Source organism: Vidua macroura, chromosome 7 (assembly GCF_024509145.1).
Source record: "Vidua macroura isolate BioBank_ID:100142 chromosome 7, ASM2450914v1, whole genome shotgun sequence".
Classification (NCBI taxonomy): Eukaryota; Metazoa; Chordata; class Aves; order Passeriformes; family Viduidae; genus Vidua; species Vidua macroura.
Window position 1 is genome coordinate 40,789,454 of NC_071577.1, and position 20,131 is coordinate 40,809,584.

The 20,131-nt window shown below is 37.8% G+C and overlaps 1 protein-coding gene across 3 annotated transcripts in view; it reads right to left on the reverse strand.

Annotated features, from left to right (window-relative positions):
* The window catches only part of BAZ2B (bromodomain adjacent to zinc finger domain 2B), a 110,828-nt gene that overhangs the window by 43,003 nt on the left and 47,694 nt on the right, over positions 1-20,131 (reverse strand). For all 3 annotated transcript variants that reach the window (XM_053982874.1, XM_053982876.1, XM_053982875.1), the window contains 7 exons: positions 14,776-14,931; positions 9,019-9,180; positions 8,448-8,641; positions 6,474-6,683; positions 5,402-5,800; positions 2,589-3,195; positions 1,117-1,413 (listed from right to left, as the gene is read on the reverse strand). In XM_053982874.1, coding sequence (XP_053838849.1) covers positions 1,117-1,413; positions 2,589-3,195; positions 5,402-5,800; positions 6,474-6,683; positions 8,448-8,641; positions 9,019-9,180; positions 14,776-14,929 — 2,023 coding nt within the window. In that variant the 5' untranslated portion in view covers positions 14,930-14,931. The remainder of the gene's footprint in view (positions 1-1,116; positions 1,414-2,588; positions 3,196-5,401; positions 5,801-6,473; positions 6,684-8,447; positions 8,642-9,018; positions 9,181-14,775; positions 14,932-20,131) is intronic.

The window sequence follows — 20,131 nt, forward strand, 5'->3', positions numbered from 1 at the left end:
GTCATCTTTTTAATTTACCCATTTGGATCGCTCCTAATCCATATGAAATCTTTTATAAAGTGTACAGTAAACAAGCCTGTTTCTGGGATAAAAATTAGGTAGATCACATTATACTTCTTCAAAGCTAATGACCTTTTATGACATGGAATGCAGCTTATATTCCACTGAATCCAAATATAAAAACCCATTTATAAGCAGATGTCCCCCTTTAAAAATCTGCTTACACACACATTAATAAACAGCAAGTCTCTAATTCAAAGTAGGAAATATGTGATTTAATTTCATTGTTACCATGCAAATTAAGAAGTGTGACTTTCAAAAATGCATTATTTATTGTAGCAATAGTAATTTCTAAATCTTACCAATTAAGTCACCAAATGATGGATTATAAGAACTATATAATATCAGGCAAATGCTAAATGTACTTTCCATGAACTTTTTTTTAAAAAAATCCTTGCACATAATCCATAAATTCTACTGAGAATTTTGAAAGACTTACTAGAAAATTATGTTCTAACAAAATATGGTTACAAAGTTTGTTGAGGAAGGGACAAAAACTGAAGATTCAGAACATAAACTAGAATGTTCAGAAATCAGAAGAATTACTAGTTTAAAATGAAATGGAGAATTCCAAAGACTTAATAATGAAGAGTTTTACTATCATAAATATCAAACCTGGATATTTAATTCTATCTTCTTTAAATAATTATACAAGTTAAAATACCCTAGTCTAAGTGTAATGTTCTAGTCTGGAGAACTTGCAATTTGGTTGACAGATCTTAATGACTGCTGCAAACACCCATGAAAAGATCACAGAGTCACTCAACAGCCAAAGTTAGAAGGGACATCAAAAGACACCTGATCCAGCCTTCCTAGGGAAAGGAAGCATTGCCAAGATTATCTTGCATTCTGACCAACTGGCATCTGAAAACCTCAAGTGAGGGTGACTCTGCCACATCCCTAGGGTGGCTGTTCAGTGAATCACTGTTCTGAGGGTAAAAATCTTCCAGAGCTGTCTCTTCATACCAGCACCTGGACTATTTTTGCAACTACTTTCACGAACACATGGACCTTAGCTATCACATGGTAGTAGCATAAGAGAAGACAGTGAGATACCACAGTGTGTACTTGGCGTGAGGGTGGAGGCCCCTGTCCCGAGGAACACCGCAGGCTGGGACTCAGGACATAAGGCAGCTGGTGCCGAGCTCGACGTCTTTGCTACTTGGAGATTAAGCGGGGTGGAATGAGCTGTAAGACCGATGGAAGAGCTCTTCACAGAGGAAGGTGTTTTATTCAGTTTCAGCGGGGCTTTTTCTCCCTCAGTGTCAGTATCTGATTCATCTTGGTCTTTATCATCCTCATCATCTTCCTCCTCAGACCCTTCTGTATCTGACTCAGAATTACTGTCAGACTCTGTTTAAAGAAAGTGTGGCAAAAGGTACATTATGACTTGGAAACTACTAGCAAGTACATTAAAGTGCTAACACTTGTGAAGTCTTTTCTCTTTTTATACATGCTTTTTTAATAACATCTCTTGAGTATAAATAGGAGGCTCTAATTAACTACCAAAGCTTTGAAGTTACTACAAATATGACAGTATTAAGTAATTCTGCACGATAATACACTGTTCTTTTGAATGGAAACAGATGAGTGACAGAAGCTGCAGTATTTCAAGACTGTTTACCCCAGAATGAGCTACAGCTAAATAAATCATCCCGTTAGACTGGCAGCAGCTGGGCATTACGCCAGGAAGGGAATTTTACGGGTGTGAAATCCATCATGAAGAGGAAGAAAACAACAGAACTGGATACAGGCTGAAAGGTGTCAGAATCAAAAGTATGGTGATCTGGGCAAAGGAGGAGTAAGAATCGAGGATAGCCAGGGTAAGGAACTAAAGGTGAGATACAATCCTGAGATAAAAAGATTAGTACAGGGTGTGTGGATGAGAGGAGGAAGAGAATGATGAAGGTGGAGGCTGGACACAAGGGATATCAGCACACAGGACAAAACAGTGACTGTGAATACAGTCAACTCTTTAGAACAGGCCTTGTCATTCTAAATTGCATAGCCTGGTCTGCAGCCCTTAAAACTGTCCAATTACTTGCTCATGGATGACTGTGCTCCTGAATGAGGCACAGAAACATGCTTTTCTTGCCACTCTTGACAATTTGAAGGCCCTTGAAGTTCCTCTCTGGCTAGGAAACCTGTTTTGCAGCTGGTCTCTGTCTGCCAGAATCATCAACCATCAATCAGCCTTAATGTCAATCCCTGCCTGAGCACTTTGTCACATGAAGCTGCAGGCTGGGTAACTAATGTGGAAGGCAGGTCTCCAACAGCCTTTCCAAAAGACTAAGGAGCCACCTCATCAGGACAGCTGACCAAGTATCTGAACACCCCAAACATGATTTTTGGACATGACACAATGGAGAATGAGGACATGTGCTAATTTCAATGATATGTGTAGGGCACTGTAGGGGCCATGCTGGCCCAGTATTTCCTGCCCCTATTTTAAAATATGGTGGGAAATGCATGTTTTCAAAATGCAAAAAATTAAGTTTCTGCTTTTCCTATTAAAAAGGTTAAACCACCTGATTGGCTATCATCAGAATCATCTTCTTCATCGTCCTCATCTTCATCTTCATCATCGTCGTCATCATCATTTGAGTCGTCAGAGTCTTTACTGCTGGGGGCATCTGAGTCTACCCCTCTGAACTGCTCCACCACCAGCTTTGCAGAATGAAGGCGGTGTTGTGGTTTTACTGCATTTACTGCATTATTGCTGACTGCTTTATCCTTTCCTGAACCAGGTAACACAGGAGAGGTAGAGGGCATAACAGCTGTCCGGTTACCGGCTGGCTTTTTCCCACATGCACTCAAGTTTATTGGCAAAGAAAAGGGGGCACTACTAGAAATGGCTACACTTTCATTGATCTTGGTCTGGGGTTTCGGTTTCGTAGTGAGTGCAAGAGGAGCCTCCTGGATGACGCTCTGAATAACTCCATTGGGTTGGTGATTACCTAAAAGTGCATTTGTCAGGAATGGGTTAGAATGGTTGTTTTCCAAGGATGTGAGTTTTTGATGAGCTGGTGAACTAGATGTTGGTTTGGGGCTTGACAAAGCTGCGATAACCTTCTTCAGGCTCTTAGACGATTCCTGTTTCTTTAGCTGTGCTGGGAATATCTGTTTATATTGTTCCTAAAGAAATAAGAAGACAGAGGAATAAAATGTGGAGATATTTGTTTGGCTTTCTTTGGTATTCAGGCAGGTGAGCGCTAGGAAATTTTAAACATCTGCTAAGCCATTTTTAGAAAGCCAAAAGCAGATACTAGGTACAACAGAGGAGATGAGTAACTACTGATTACACAAGTCTTGCATGATTTTTTCTCTGTAAATCATGGAGGGAAAGATGAACTGAACTCAAGATGAAGTTGATTCAAATACACAGGGAAGCTTTCTCACCTGCTACAATGCTCTAGACAGACACTTTCATAAAGGTATTAATCATTCTGAAAAAGGCCATTTTTAGAAAGATACTGCTCTTGTGTGTACCAGCACAGGAAAACCTCTTCTTATAACTTAATTCAACATATAAAAATCCCATTAATGAATGTACAGCTATCTTTAATAATTTGTTCACTTTAAAGCACAAGGTAAATACAACACACTAATGGCCACAATACTAGAAAACCAACAGAGGACTCTTGGTGTAGAAAAATTTTATTTAAAATAATGAGAGGAAAGGTATTACTCAGAAATGCTGTGATATGCTAACTGTTTAACTGAAAGAGTAGTAATTGAAATTCTTCATGCAAAACTTAGTAATAGTTCAGAAATGCATGTAAAGCCTACAGTGTCTTTAGTTTAAAGACTCTTCCAAAGGAAAAAAATGCACATCATCTTCAATAGAAAATACAATAAAATGAATAAAGATAGTACAGTTTAAAATCTATTTTTAAAAATTAAGTCAAACACAACACATGCTTGGAAGTTACTAACATTTAAAACTGAATAAGAAAATATGAAGAACTCTAAAATAAATATTCACACAGTGTATACCTCCAGTAAAAGTTTTAGAGAAATCAAATTACTAAATGTGTGATCTATCACCAGCTAAAGACTCAATCTAAATTTGAAAGCAGAAGCTTCTTTCAATAGCAAAGATGTATGCTCTCATGATTATAATTTAGCTACTTCTGGTAAGTGACAAGCTTATTTGAATTTTACCTAGTAACAGGAAATTGGAAAGAAAAAACAGCTTTTATCTTCTAGTCTAGCAATAAAAAGTAAGGATTTTTCAGTCCTGAGGGCCCGTGAGTTAGCTGCGAATCAGAATCGAGTTCACTACTCCTGAGTACTACTTAGTTTAAAACAAAATTTGAAAAATAAAATAATAATGACAGTTGCCTCCATAAATGTACTTTTTTATATATTTATTTTTGCATAGCCACAGTGTTTATAAAATGATCGATTTTTATTCTCTTCTAATCCTCATTCAAATCTCACTGAAGAGAAAATTCATCAGCAGTCACCTTAATTGCTATTAAAAAAATAAATAAATTGAGGATTTATTTTCTAAAAATTCTAGAACTCGCAGATCTGTTAAGACAGACATGTAAACTTATTATACAGTCCTGATCAGTAAAAAGAGGATAAACTGAGGGAGGGTGAGCAGGCCCTGGCACAGGTGCCCAGAGCAGCTGTGGCTGCCCCTGGATCCCTGGCAGTGCCCAGGCCAGGCTGGACAGGGCTGGGAGCAGCCTGGGACAGTGGGAGATGTCCCTGCCATGGCAGGGGTGGGACAGGGAACAGCTTTAAGGTTCCTTCCAACCCAGGCCATTCTTTGATTCTAAAAAAACTATTGAAATGGCCATACTGAGTTTTTACAGCTATCAGTGCATAAATACCTGTCTTTAAAGAGCAAACAAAACTCAACATTACATTGAGCATTTTTTTAATGTCCTTCAGCTTTTTTGTTTAAAATCATGGTTAAAATAGGTGATTTCAATTACTTTGACTTGAAACTATCTAACTTAAAAGAAAGTGAAGTCATGCTTACATACTAGATACGTGAAGTATTAAATCAGCATTTTAACTGAACCTAGAAGCACAGGAAAAATATCCAGGCCACACAATTTACTTATTTTGATATTTACAATGGTCTTATTTTGATATTGATTTCAGGTGCACATTGTTCTTAAGAGATGCATGACCCACACAATTTAGTTCACTTACACCATTCAGAAATCCAGATCAACTCTAAAAACACATAAACTCCCATGATTATGAAAATATATATATACTTATAATTTTAATACACAATATTTAAAAGAGCTTGATGGCAGAATGTTATGCCTTTTTAAGCAGATGACACAGGTTACAAATAATCAAAAACTTCACTCACCCGTTTAGATCTAACATCGCTGGTCAAAGTGATAGATTCTTCAGAGGTATTTTTATTCCCTGCTTTGAGTAGATCAGGGGAAGGAACTATGAGTTTTAAATAGGTCTCCTTTTTGGCTTCATGTACCAAAGACAAAGGTTTCACATTAGGAACCAATCCCGTAGACTGTATTACACTTGTGTGTTTGTTCACAGATTCCTCCTTTGCCTGAGAGCTTTGAAAAATAAATGGAAGCTGCTGTGACAAAACCTGAGGCTGCTTCTGCTGGGACTGGAATGATGAGTGAGTCTGGGAATCAGACACAAGAGGTATCTGCTGGTGTGTTCTTTTTTCTTGAGACTTGTCCTGTGATTTCTGTCCATCGGTTTTCGTATCTGTTACACCACTATGCATTAGCACCTGCAAAATATTTATTTTTGACTGTTCATTACATAAGTTAAAGATCCTTTTAAAAAGGCTAAACATATGATCCCTGAAACAATTACAATAGTCTTTGCAGAGGATGAACAGTAATTATTTTTAAATCAGTCCTGTAATATATTTATTGTTAATTTTCAGTTTTTCCCCCCAGAACGTTATGATAACGTTTACTAGAGAAGGAGTATTAAATCATGGTTGTTCTTAAATGTATTTCTGACTGTAAACCTAACAGGATACCAAAGATTCCAGTCTTATTGTTCTACTAGTAGGGAAAATAAGGCACTCTACTAGGAAAAGAGCAACTGCCAAAGCAATATCCACAATGATATATTTTCAGTTCACTACCTGCACACAGTACTTAATTTCTTTGTATTTCCTACTTCATAACAAAAATAAGTCTACCAACTGTAAACTCCAGGCCTGTAAAGAACAGCAATACACAGACAGGCATGCACACAAAAGAACCAAAAAAACCTCTCCCAGAAACCTCACAAACAGAAAACCCTGAAGCAAACCTAAAAAGAGTATTTTTAGCATTTATTAATGTGCAGTTGAGTAATTGTTGACGATTTGTTCACAGACATGAGTAGGTCAACTTGTCACAAACAGCTTGTAGCAACAAGACTGTGGGCAGCAGAGTGTGGTGTTATACCTTGTTCTTGCTTTTGTGATGTGCTTCATTTTCGGAATCAGATTCATCATCTTCACTCTCTTCAGCACTCTGGTCCTCCTCCTCCTCCTCTTCATCCTCCTCTAGGTCATCTGAGTCACTACTACTTACACCTTCACTTGAGGTGTCTGAAGAGGAGCCCGAATCACTGTCGCTGTTACTAGAGCTTTCCACTGCTTTTTTTCTGGGCTTCTACCGGGAAGATGAATTCTCCGTTAATGCTTCCATTTTAATGCACAAAAATTATTATTACACATAATCTTTGAAACAAAGAAGAGTGAGACTTTAGAGCAAAGTGATCTGCGATGCTTAAAGCAAAAGTGCGTCACAAGGTGATGAAAATTAAAAACTGGTCACAAAGTTCCACTGAAGTCTTTTTCTGACCACTGCTGACATCACTACATCACAAACTAAAATGCCAAATTTAGACCTAGAACATTGACCTAGAATTCAGGTCTAGTAAACCTCCACAGAATGTGCAGATTCCAAAAATAAAATTCATACCCAAAACTCGTAGTGCAAGTTAGTGCGGAAAGAACAACAAATATTAGGTTTATCAAAGTTTCAGTGATGCATTCATTTAACTACTTTCACAGCATGGTCTGTACAACAATGTAGAGTTTTGAGGACTGAAAAGAGTATGTTCATCAAATTGCTTCTGGGATCTGCTTCTGAAAAATGGACCAGAATCTGCTGAAATTCTCTGACAACTACATTATATTGAAAGTAACTCTAGATTTTCATCAACTGTAAAAATGCTTTGATATCAGCTTCGCCTTTTTCTTTTTTTCCTAAAACTAAATAAGTATTTTAACAATTTTTTTAGATACCATCCTCAAAAATAAATTACAACTAAGGAGAGGACTGACGAAATCAGAAGATGAATACTAAAAAACTAAAACCCTAAATAAAAGAACTTCTAGAAAAGTATATTAAAAGGTTTTAAAGTAAGACATGCTTTTAAGAAGAGGCAAGTTTTACACATAGAAATTTAAAAGCATAACATCATTTGTTCAAAGCTCAGCTTTAATAATCATAATCATCCTCATATTAGAATTCTCATTTGGAGTAATTTCTGTGTTTTGATACAAAAGGTTGTGCAAATCATTACACTGACAAATACCAATTACCTCATAAAAAGTTTCAGAGGAAAAGAAGTTAGGAAAATCAGCATATCAACTAAGATTAGGAACAACAAACTCCATTTCAGTATTTAAAAATTTACTACAGGAACTTAAGAAAAAGACAACCTGACATTTATCTGCATGAGACAAAGGACTTAAAAGTCAAGATACGGAACACAACATTCTTAAGAATGGTACTTGCACATCGAATCCATCTTTTTACAGCACGTCAGTATTTAGTCAATAAAACTGGAGTTTGAAATCAGTGCTTGCATCAAGAAATCTATCAACAGTACCAAATTTATACTTAAAAACGAAAGGTAACACAAAGGAGAAGATAACAATGCTGAAAGACATCCTGAAAGAAAATGGGGGGTGGGGGGAGGAACCAAAACAACAAACCAACCAACCAACAATGGGCAAAAAGAAATAATCGATAATGTTGTAATTGTAATACCAATATATGTGTGTATATATATACTGTAATATAATAATATCAAATACGGGTGTTAAAAATACTTTTTTTTTTAATTAGATAAATTAAATAAAACAAGGTGTTGGACACCGCTATTAACTTATCAACTAGTGAAGTTAGCACTAATAGTAACTTTTCATTCATAAGTATGTTTAAAAAAACCCAAATAATTAAAAAAATTTCAAACACCAATAGACAAAAAATCCCTACAGAGATAAGGAGACAGATCCTGCTGTAATAGATCAGAAGAATCCAAAACATTTTGTACTCAGAAAGAACACTTCAATATGCTCCTGTGTGCAGAACACTTATGTCAAATTTTTTGTTGGAATCTTCACTTTCTTTCAGTGTATTTACCTTATCTTTGATTTTGTCAGCCCTGGTGTCCAAAAGCTGAACTTTGCTTTGCTCCTGGTTGTATTTGCGTCCTCCAGCTCCTGAGGTCACATTTTTCACTGGTCCTGCCGATGTTGCAATGCTAGTGGAGAGCACGGATGTGCTGAGAGCTGAGACTGCAGTGGTACTATTGCCATTCAGTGATCCATTTATACCTAAAGATGACAGATTTACAAAGTGACATTTAAAATAAATCTGAAGTAACATCATTTCTTTGAGATGCTCCAGTCACACTAACATTTCATAGACAAGTAACAAGATCCTAGACTACTTACAGGTTACTAGCCACATATACTAAAATTTGTCATCAAAGTGTCACTCTGATTTGGAGTTATTTTAGTTCAATCATACAGAGCATCCATGATTTAAAGGCCAAACACATACTTGGTATGTATCATCCTTACCTAATAGAACCAATTTTTATAGAGCTCTTTAGGAATGGGAAGAATGAGGAAAGTAAAGCTCGAATTCCACATCTTTCTGCATGTGCAGAAGTTCAACATGATTATTTCCTGACAACTTCAGCCATTACCTTTGTCTGTATTACTCCGACTACTTTTTCCTGTAGCTCTTGAGTGGAACGAAGCAGAATCATGATTCTGTGCAGGAGGCGCAAACAATGTCGGAATTCCCAACAGTGGTGAGAAAAAAGCTGCCCCAGGACGAGAATGCGTGTCTGCTGTTCGCCACCATTCTGAACCAAAAAGGAAATAAAAACAAACTTCTGTTGTTCTAATACTATATTCAAGTATTTTAGTAAGCATATTGCTATGCATAATCCAGAGCAGATTTACTAAATCTAGAAGTAAGAACAAAACATAAGGAACTTCTCAATGACATACATTTCCTGAAGCAACTCTGGTCTAAAGTCATTAAAGCCATGCTGGTAAGTTTGCAATGCAGTTTTATTTAAATGCATTCTGAAAATTAATATTTAATAGAAAACTATATGACACTGATCACCCCAAAATGAAACTGCTAGTCTTATAAACTGAATCAGTATTCACAGATCACCCTTTAACATTTATTATTATCTCAGCACTCTTTCTACATCAGAACAAAGTAACACAACAACTTTCAGTCACCTCTGCAATCTGAATCTTCAATACTCCAAGGCCTCCACCACAAAACCACATCTGAAGCTGTTCCCCTTGCGAAGACCTATTAAATAGAGGAGCTGCTAGCTACCCAATGGTAACTCTACAGCCACTGCAAGAGGTTTCTATCCCTGAGTTTGACACTGCATTGCAAAAAAAGCTGCCTCTATTTTTTTTTTCCTGTAACAACTCTATTCAAATGCCCTAGTTTCAACTGAGATCCTGCTTCTAACTTCAGTATGCGTTATGCCGTCTCTCAGGCTGGGAGGTTGGAAGACAAGATGAAGATCAGACATGATGAAGAGGTGGGTTAGTTTTTGCAGTAGCTGGGAGGGGGCATGGCCAGGATCCAAAGGTTATTCAAATAAATCTCACATCATTGGCAGGGGAAAGGGACTCTCTTCCAGGGAGAAGGGCTCTCTTCCCAGTTGGCGCACCAGTGGCAGAGGTCGGTAATTGCCTATTGTCGGGATGGGGAGGGCTCCATTTGAATAGTTTGTTTCTTATACCCTCTGTCATTACTGCTGCTATTAATATTTGTTTTCTTATCTCATCTCTGTTTCCAGTTAATTGTACTCATCTCGATCTGTGACCTCTGCTTTTTGTGCCTCCAATTTTCCTCTCCAGCCCTCTTCAACGGCAAGGGTGGTGGTGAAGGGCAGGGGAGAAGTGAGTGGCAATGTGGTCTCAGTGGAAGGACTAAAGCTAGATGAACCAGACTAAAAATTACATGCAAAATGTAAGCATAGCTAGACCTCTGCTTACCTTAAACAATAAGGAGACTGAAGCTAATACAGAAAGAAAAATATGTGAAAAGGAAAATGAACAGGGGAAGTGACCAGAAAAAAATAGAGAAATTATTTGAGCTGCTACACACTGGAAAGTTGGGGAAGGGCAGCACAGAAGAGAGCAGGCACTGATGCTGTGCTGCTCTCACATACATGCTGAGCAAGTCAGCATGTATGCATAGGGTAGGACAAGGTAAGAATACATAATAGCTAAGATGAGAGACAAAAATCAAAGGTCTAGAAATTCTGTAATCCTGGTAGAGGAAATCTCATAGGAGTTCAGAACTAAACTTCAGCTTTAGAGATAGCCTGAACACAAGTATGGAAAACAAATCATGGAATTCTCAGACTGTAAAAGCATACATAACCAGAAGAACAATGTAGTCCCTAATGGAGAGAAAAAGCAGGAAAAGACTGACATCAAAAAACATTAAACTCATGTGTGCCATCCTTTAATATAAAGAGCATCACGTTAAAAAGGACAGCATGAGAAACACCGAGCATTCTCTGTTTTCCAGGAGACTCACATTATCAACAAAGGCCTCTTCACACTGGCCATGCTTCTGGTGGAGTCCTACAGAAACCATTAACTTGTTAATCCTACTTCTCCCTCTACTTGTTTTAAACATTATTACTGTGTTTGTGTATATAAGGAATAATTCTGGAATGAGTTCCTGACTGCAGTAACGCATCCTATTGAGTGTTAGGAACATAAGGGCATTCACTAGGATCTTTCATTTATTAGCAACTACAAGTCAACATAACAGGATTACTACAAATACAGTGCAGGGAAATTCCTCTTACTGATTTTACATTTCTGGTTCAGGTGGCTTTTTTTCCTTCCTCCAAGACAAAAAGAGATTTTCACTTCATGATGCTAACTATTGCAGGTGATGTGTAGTGTAATTCTCTAAACTTCTGACATGAGTTTAAAAGCATCACGTTTCAGGCCCACATTTGCTGAATTTAGTTCAAATGGCTTTAACATCACTTCGTAAAATATCACAAAAAAGACCCAAAAACCAACGATAACCAACCCAAACCTCATTTGTATATCTTCATCCACTATGTTTCTCTCTCACAGACCACAGTGGTGATTCTTAATCATGCTGATGAGCAGCATTGCATTGCAAAGTTTCATAATACTTTGAAGACTTTCCAAGTTAAAAGAATCTTTGAGATCGTTCATCAACTTTCTTCATCATACAGAAAGTGCAGCTAACTGTACACTATACTACACACTATTATGGCCTTGAAAGAAGACATACCAAATGTGCTAAGCCATTATCTAAGGTATCTAGGAAAGAGAAGTCATCCATTTTAAAATACGCATTTAAACACATGGAAGAAATAAAACAAAAATTGTAGAAGTCTTGTAACACTACACTGAACTGTAATGACATTTTCTCTCTTTCTTATCTCACAAAAATACTAACAGTCTGCTTACCAATTAATTAGGAAATAGTATTTCCTTAATTTTCCTATTTTAGTGTTCACTCTTCAAATTACTAACTTACTTTAAACATGCTCCACATAGCTAAATTTCATATTAAATCTCACTCCTTAACATTCTTGGCTTACTTTCAAATAGGTTAAATATTTTTGAGCTCAGTTTTTGAAATTCTACTAACCACTGCACAGATAAATGATTGAAAGCATTATTCCAAAGGGCAAAATACATTTCAACAATGCTGGTCTCTTAGTAACAAAGAATTACTTTGGGCATTTATGTACACAATTTAAAAATTGTTCTGGATCTCATTAAGGAGAAAGAGAACTCCAAAAAGACTGAAGAATTTTGCTTTAACAAAAACAGCTTCTGGTCTGAGAAAAAAAAATTGTTGTGTTTTGTTATTTAATAAAAAGTTAATGAACTTCCCTTTTTTGAAAATTAAAAATTAAAGACCTTCCCGATCTGGTAACATCAAAACAATACAGCTTAAAATGTTCAGCTTAGAATGGTTTCGCACACTAGTATTATTGCTTTTCGTAAAGACAAAACACTGAATTATGATTTTATTAAGAGAAAAGGCTATTGATTTATATTCTTCCAAAGCTGATAACACTCTCATGAGGGTGAACGTACACCTCTTTCCAGAGGCAATTTACTTTTCCAATGCACCTTATTTTCAGCAATGGGTGAATAAGAAGAAAGCAAATAAAATATCTGTTTACTTGACTGGAATGCTTTAATTATTTAGAAACTAGTGCAAATTAACCAATTAAACTAACAGTATGTGATATATTCCACAATGGCTTCACACAAGTGCTTTGTCTTTCTGACCTGGGAATATGCCAAAATAATTTACTTGTATTTTAATCTCCCTGGCAAAGCATAAAGACTCCCAGTTCTAACTCATCATGTATCATGGGCACCTGACAGAGTATGCAATCAAGTTTATTGCAGAGACTACTTAATAGACTACTGATTGCTGTAAAGAAAATAAAGAGATCTTTTTGGGCTAAAAAGAACCTCTCTAATCTCATGCATTAAGATGCATTACCTTCTCTTAGTAAGAATAATTGCTCATTCTTAAAAAATTATTTTATTAAATACTAGAAAAATGCATTTTTAAATTTGAAGATAATTCAATTATCTGTTTGACAGACATTGTTGGGTTTTTAAAAATATTACAAGAGTCAAGAACGCCTCAGTTTAGAACTGGCTAGTATATAGTCTATCTTGGCTACAGACTTTCTTGAAAATTCAAGACAGGCAGCTGGCTGGCAGCATAAACACTTCAGTGAAATCTTTTCACAGTGGATACAACAGTAACCACAGTGCATGGTGTCAGCAGAGAAACAGACATACTCATAAATAAAATTGATGGTATTGATAGTAAACTACATTTCAGCTTGGTTTTGGGAAGACGAAGTGTCCTTGCAAAATGATGTATGCTCTTAAACATCAGATGCAGCCACGTAAACAATCTGACCATTAAAAAAAAAAAAAAAAAAAAAAAATTCTGTAATTACTATCCGTCTTTTTAACTATTAGCTATCAGACAGAAATTATACTTTTTAAAAAATAAAATATGAGAATAGAATTTTTAAAAGGCCTTTAGTAAAGAACCACCTCTGTTTTCTAATGAAGAACAAAACTGACAGTTTAGTACCCTTATTACATTATTCATCTGCTTCAGTCTTACTGTATTTTGGAAGACCAAATACATATCCCTATAAATGCACAGATCCTTAACAGTAGATACAGAATTACATGATGCAATACATACACAGCAAAAGCAGCAAGGAGAGGTAAATGAGTCACAGAAATCCTCATGTTAGGACTATACATTCACAGCCATATGGAAATTAACTCCTGCTACATTCTAGGAACCACCAAAAAAATCCATTTGAAATGGCATGGGCTAATGAATATAGACAAAAAATTCTTTTGGAGATGAATCTTTAGTGGGGTACTGAAAAATGAAACACGTTGTTATTTATTCCAGGAGAGTTTTAGTTAAGAATTTTCTGGCTGATTTTAGAGAAATTGAAATAAATTGTTGAGACATAACTCTAGGTCTGGAGACATTCTGGTTTCAGCTTCTTGGGGCAGCTGCAAATGAACAAATGCAGGGTGAAGTTGGGGACTTGGAATCTACTCATTACTTATTATCAAGCTGTATCAGTTTGGAGAATATACTTTTGCTCATTTTTTTTCTGAAAACAGGGGATTACCATGAATTTAAGCTGAAAAAAATTCCCATTTACCATATATCATTTAAGAATCAGGCTAACAGAAATAATGTTCTCCAAAAAAAGATCTGTTTACCAACAGTTAAGTGAGAAACAGCAGGGAAGAGTTTACTGTTTCTTGTTCTGTGGATGACGTTTGCATTATTCAGCTGAAATAGGAGTTTCAATCACAAAAATTAGATTCTTGCATGGAGGAATCTTCCATATATATTTCTGATTCAAGGTAAGATATTTCACTCTTGTCAATATTACCCAAGACTGTGACATTGTGAAATTTATCTTTTCCATTTCAAGCTCTATTAGAAGAAACTATTCCTCCAAATGTAAAACAACACTATGGGCTGGGCTTAAATGCTGAGAACATGATGTATGTTCAAGAAGCTGATTACTGCAACTTAATCTGAAAGTGGCACAGAGTTTGCTAGATGAACCCTTTATTTTATCCTTGCTTTCAAGGCAGCCTTGCAAACTGATTTTTTTTCCACATTTTAAATAGGTAATTTTTAATGAATTTCATTCCATCAATAAGTAAGTACTATGTAAAATGTATTCACAGCAAATGAATGTTACTTGGCAAAACCAAACACCACAAACATTTTTCTTGGATGCATCTGTGCAACCTTATTATGTTTGATTTGTAATAGCAATTACAACTGCTGACAAACACTAAAATTACATTGCAATATAGACTTGAGTAATTTTTACCACATGTGTTGATTGTGGAGCTCAGTGTCGCGGCTCCAGAGGAAAGGCCACCTTTCGATACTTCTGAAGTTACCGATGGTGTCGAAGATGCTGGAGTGGAAGCAGCTGCAGTAGAGGAGGCTGATGATGACGTTAACCGCTCTCCAGACTCCATATCTGGAAGAGAGAAGATAAATATCTGTCTTCCATGGCAGCAAAGGAAACCACAAGGGACTACGGGGGCTGTCTGTGCTGACTGTGTCTCAGGATCTGCACTAAATTCTCAAGAGGTTCCCAGGAGACCTTCACATGAGAGGTACATCCCATTAACAGCACCCATCTGTCAGGGAACTCAGCAGAGCTGCAGCACTGGGAATTTGGTACTGCTGTTCAGAGTTACACCATATTTCTACTTGAATGCCTCCACCACACCTTGTGCTCAGGAGCTTCATTTCAGCTCAGGCTGGAAGCCTCAGCCCTTGGCAGCCCATCACTCTTGCAGCCTGCCTGTGCCCCTGCATCTTGGCTACATCCCATGTTCTAGCTGCCCTCTAGGATGGCATCAGCTCCCATCTACTGCTACTTCTGATCAGACAACTGGACAGATGCTGGGCCAGACAGATTCCACTATTCTGTCTAATCCTGTGACCAGCACTGTGCTGGAGTAGGCAAAAGCCCTGCCTGTGTAATCCTCAACTGCCATCTTATCCCCCCTTGCAGAGCAGCCCTGCTCTTTGCTGCTCCCTGACAGCCAACTTTAAAGAACCTGTACTACATGCCAAAATGTCCATATCTAGACTCTTAATTTAAGGAAAGACCCAGCAATTACGGTGAGATAGTATAAATACAAGAACTCCTGTAAGTTGCTAGGGGTTTTTGGTGGTGGTGGTGTTTCCTGGTGAGCTTTTCATGCAAAAATAAGACATTTATCTGTGCCATGAATTAATTGCCTAAATCGAAAGTCACCAGACTTATTTCATGGAACAAGCATGCATATTTTAAGAGAAAGAGACAGTAAAGTTATTATTAAAAACACTAGAAAAAGTGTTTGGACAATACTCTCAGGCACATTGTGTGGCTCTTGGGGATGGTCTTGTGCAGGGCCAGGAGTTAGACTCAATGATCTTTGCGGGTCCTTTCCAACTCAGCATATTCTGTGAAGTAGTTTCTCAAATACTTAAGAAGTGCAGCCAAGCCAATGATGTCTTTTCGCAGTGGTAGCAGCATCAACAGACTGTCTGACTCAATCTGCCAGAGCAGCAGATGATGGTGAGTCAGGATCACAGTATAAATAAGGTGGGGAAAAAATTCCAAAGTCCCTGTACTATCAAAAATGCCATGAGACTACGCATATTGAACTCTTAACTGGGAAACTTCCAAGAAACCTGTTCCTGTCGTGGAGTCTCCCTCATGGACAGAGGCAACACCTTTTCTCAGATTTACACCTGAAATCTGAGGGGTAAGTACTGAACCTAAATCAAACAACTTATAAAATCTCATTCCCAGTACTTGTAAAGCAGAATGCCAAGTACACAAGAAAGACACACTTTTCCAAATTCTATTTTAAAGAATTTAGAAAACTGGTATGTTAAACAGCACTTCTGATCCAAAGTTGTATTAAACAGTGACTTCACAAATGCACACTTGGAGAGACAGCATAAAACCTGTTATCTGCTTCTCCAGAAAGTAGATTCTTGGTTTGTCTCAGACAGTAAAAATGAAACTTAAAAAGCCATAGCAAATACAACAACAAATCAAGGGAGAAACACAAAATGCTGTGAAGATACAGTGCCCATTTTAACTAAAGTGTTCATTCCTTGTCACCAATAGTTTTTATACATTGCAATTTCTATGCACAAGGAAAGTCTCCAGGCTTTGCAAGCTAGCAGGACAAAGCATACTACTTCGGGAAAGTGAAAACTGCCAACACGGGAGGTACAGTCTGTCATACAGAATTGCCTATCCTCTGCACCAACTGCAAACAGCCCCTCCACCCCCAACAGCACCTAAAGACTTCACTGCTTTTATTCTTTACAGCCCAATTTATCATTAATTGTTTTCACACATGCAGAAAAAAACCTAATTTTTTTCTGTAAACACAGAAACATCATCTACTTACACTGATATGGCGCCAAAAAGGTATCTACTACTATACTGAATATTAGGGGTATGACCTTCTCCTTCAGAACAATAGTAGAAGTAACAAAACTATTTACTTCAGAAAATTTATGAAGGGAAAATATTATTAAGCATTTTGATTTTTTCATTCAGCACTCCTAAATACATACTTTTTTCCATTTAAACCTTTTTCATCCATAGTTAAAGAATACTTAATTCGTTTTTAACAGTCGGTAACTACAATCAATCTAATGTGCTAATCAGTGGAGATAGGTCACTGGAAAATACTGCATATAGTGTTTATTACATATATATGTCCCTTAACTTTTACAACTATTCTGAAGTATAATAATTAACAAAATCCCATTCATAAGGGACTATGGTTTTAGTTTGCATCTACGGACTTAAGTCCACAGCATTCGCAAACACACAGTAAAAAGATTTACTATGTTTGGTATATGGACATTAATAGACACAAATTATTATGACAAAGTGATTTTTTTAGTCACTATGAATGACTAAACTTACTTGAGGCCAACAAGTAGTCCTTGTACAAATTAAAATTTGTTGTATTTTGGTATTGTTTTAATTATGTCTACAGCGAAGTTTTACAGAGAGCGTAAGGGAAATTAGAAACAAATAAAAATGGTATTATTACAGTATTTCCTTGTAAAAGGAAAGGTACTTATAAACTTTAACACACTCCATTTGAAACTCAGGATTGAAACTTCATATTTTACATTTCCTCACAAAAACATCCATAGCTCTCAAATTTCTAAAAAAAGGAAACTGTAATGCTGTGTGTAATAATAAAACATTAAAATAAGTCTTTTCCATAAAATCACAGAATCCAACCTAATTCGGTGAAAAAGACCTTCAATATCATCAAGTGCAACCTGTGCTCGATCCCCACCTTGCCACTCAGACCAGAGCACTGAGTGCCACATCCAGCCGTACCCGGAACACCTCCAAGGATGAGGACTCCATCACCCGCCTGGGATGCCCCTTCCAGTGCCTGATTGTCCTTTCCATGAAGAAATTCCTCTGATGTCCAACCAGACCCTCCCCTGGCACAGCCTGAGGCCGTTCCCTCTTGTCCTGTCTCTGTCCCCTGGGAGCAGAGCCCGACCCCCACCTGGTGGTTACACCTTCCCGTCAGGGAGTAGAGAGGGAAAAGGTTCCCAGGAGCCTCCTGTTCTCCAGGCTGAGCTCTCCCTCAGCTGCTCCTGGTGCTCCAGCCCCTTCTTCAGCTCTGTTTCAGTCTCTGGACTAGCTCCTGTCCCTCAGTGTCTTCTTTTTCGCAAAGACTCAGAATGAGGCACAGCACCCAAGTTGCCCCAGCAGTGCCAACTAGATGTCATCCCCCTGGTCCTGCTGGAGCTGATACGAGCCAAGTGCCCTTGGCCATCTTGCCCACCCGGGCACACCTAGGCTCATGTACAGCCACTTCCACCCCAGGGCCTTTTCCAGCTTATGAACCACTCTGCCTCCAGCCTGGAGCACTGCAGGGGATTGCTGTGATCCAAATGCAGGACCCAGCACTTCACCTTACTGAACCTCAGTTAGCTGCCCTTGGCCCATCAATCCAGACTGTCCAGATCCCTCTGCACAGCCTTCCTAACCTTCCTACCCGCAAGCAGATCAACAATCCCGCCCAACATGGTGTCATCCGCAAATTTACTGAGGGTGCCCACAATCCTCTCCTCCCGATCACTGATAAAGATATTGAACGAGACTGGCCCCAGTGGAGAGCCATGGGGACACCACTCGTGACCAATCCCAGCTGCAAGTAATTCCATTCACCACCACCCTCTGGGCCTGGCCATACAGCCAGATCTTAACCCAGCAAAGAGTGCACCTGTCCAAGCCATGGGCTGCCTGTTTCTCCAGGAGAATGTTGTGGGAGACAGTATCAAAGGCTTTGCTGAAGTCCAGGCAGACACATCGACAGCCTTCCCCTAACTCACCAGGCAGGTCACCTGGTCACAAAAGGAGATCAGGTTGGTCAGACAGAGCCTGTCATTCCTAAAGCCCTGCTGGCTGGGCCTGCTCCCCTGGTTATCCTGCCTGTGCCATGTGACCGCACCCAAGATGATCTGTTCCATAACCTTCCTGGGCACTGAGGTCAGGCTGACAGGCCTGGAGTTCCTCAGATGTCAGCATCTAAAGTATTTTATAAATAAGCATAGTTAAGAACCACCTACAAGCAATCCATGTTTGAGTCATAAATAAGAAGACATCTTTGGCAAATCAATACTTTTTAAATACAGAAAAGTAAATATAGCTATACTTGCAAGCTTTTAACTAACATAAGCCATCTGTTTGTGCAAATAAGAACTGGGAGAACAGTAATAAGCTGCCCTTTTAAGGCTCCCCTCTCTCTCTCACCCCCACCCTGCTCCTTTTATTTCAGTTTGCAGGGGTCTGGGAAGTGTTTCTGAGAGGGTGCTTTTTCAAACTTTAATTTAGCTACTTCTTTAATGTCTTTAATAGAGAACTGGAATATTGGTATTTTCTGAATTATTTTGAATGGAAGAAATTTACATTCTTCTCCTAGAGACATACATACTTTTGATTTCAAACTAAGTTAACTCTTAATTATGTTTAATTACTCTAACCACAGCAGATGGCTAACTCCAAAAGAGATAATCCCCAAAACAGTCATTAGACAGGATCAGCAATAATTACACTGTAGACCTAATGCGTTCTGTGACTAAAAAGTCCATACCAGTTACAGCAGATCCATAGCCTTTTTAACCTCAAGTATAAGTGAGACATTTGTTTCATTGCAGTTATTTTGTCGGTCAGTAGTTATGAACTGCCATGAATGTTTTTAAATCTCTCATATTTGTAAAAGAGAAAAATCATTAAGTAAAACTAGGAAGAAAATTACTTTTAAAAATTTTCCTGGTGTAGTGATTTATGTCAGTTCCTCTCAATGTTTTGCTCGAAATTCCAGCTATTTTTCCAGAATTTCCCATGGTGAATAATCATCATTAATGCAACTTAACCCAATGAAAACAGAAAGTAATCTCTCAGTTAAAAGGAACAAAGAAGGGAAGTATGTGAAGCTTTACACAAGAAAAGTGTTGTCTTTTTGAGGAAAAAAAAATTACTAATGTTTAGTACAAATAGAAACACTAAAAAAAAAAGATTTACTAAAGGAAACAACAATCAAATAATTTTCAAATATATCAAGTTGAAATTTCTTTACAGTCAAACACCTACCTATTCTATGCTCAAAATATTCACAGAAATG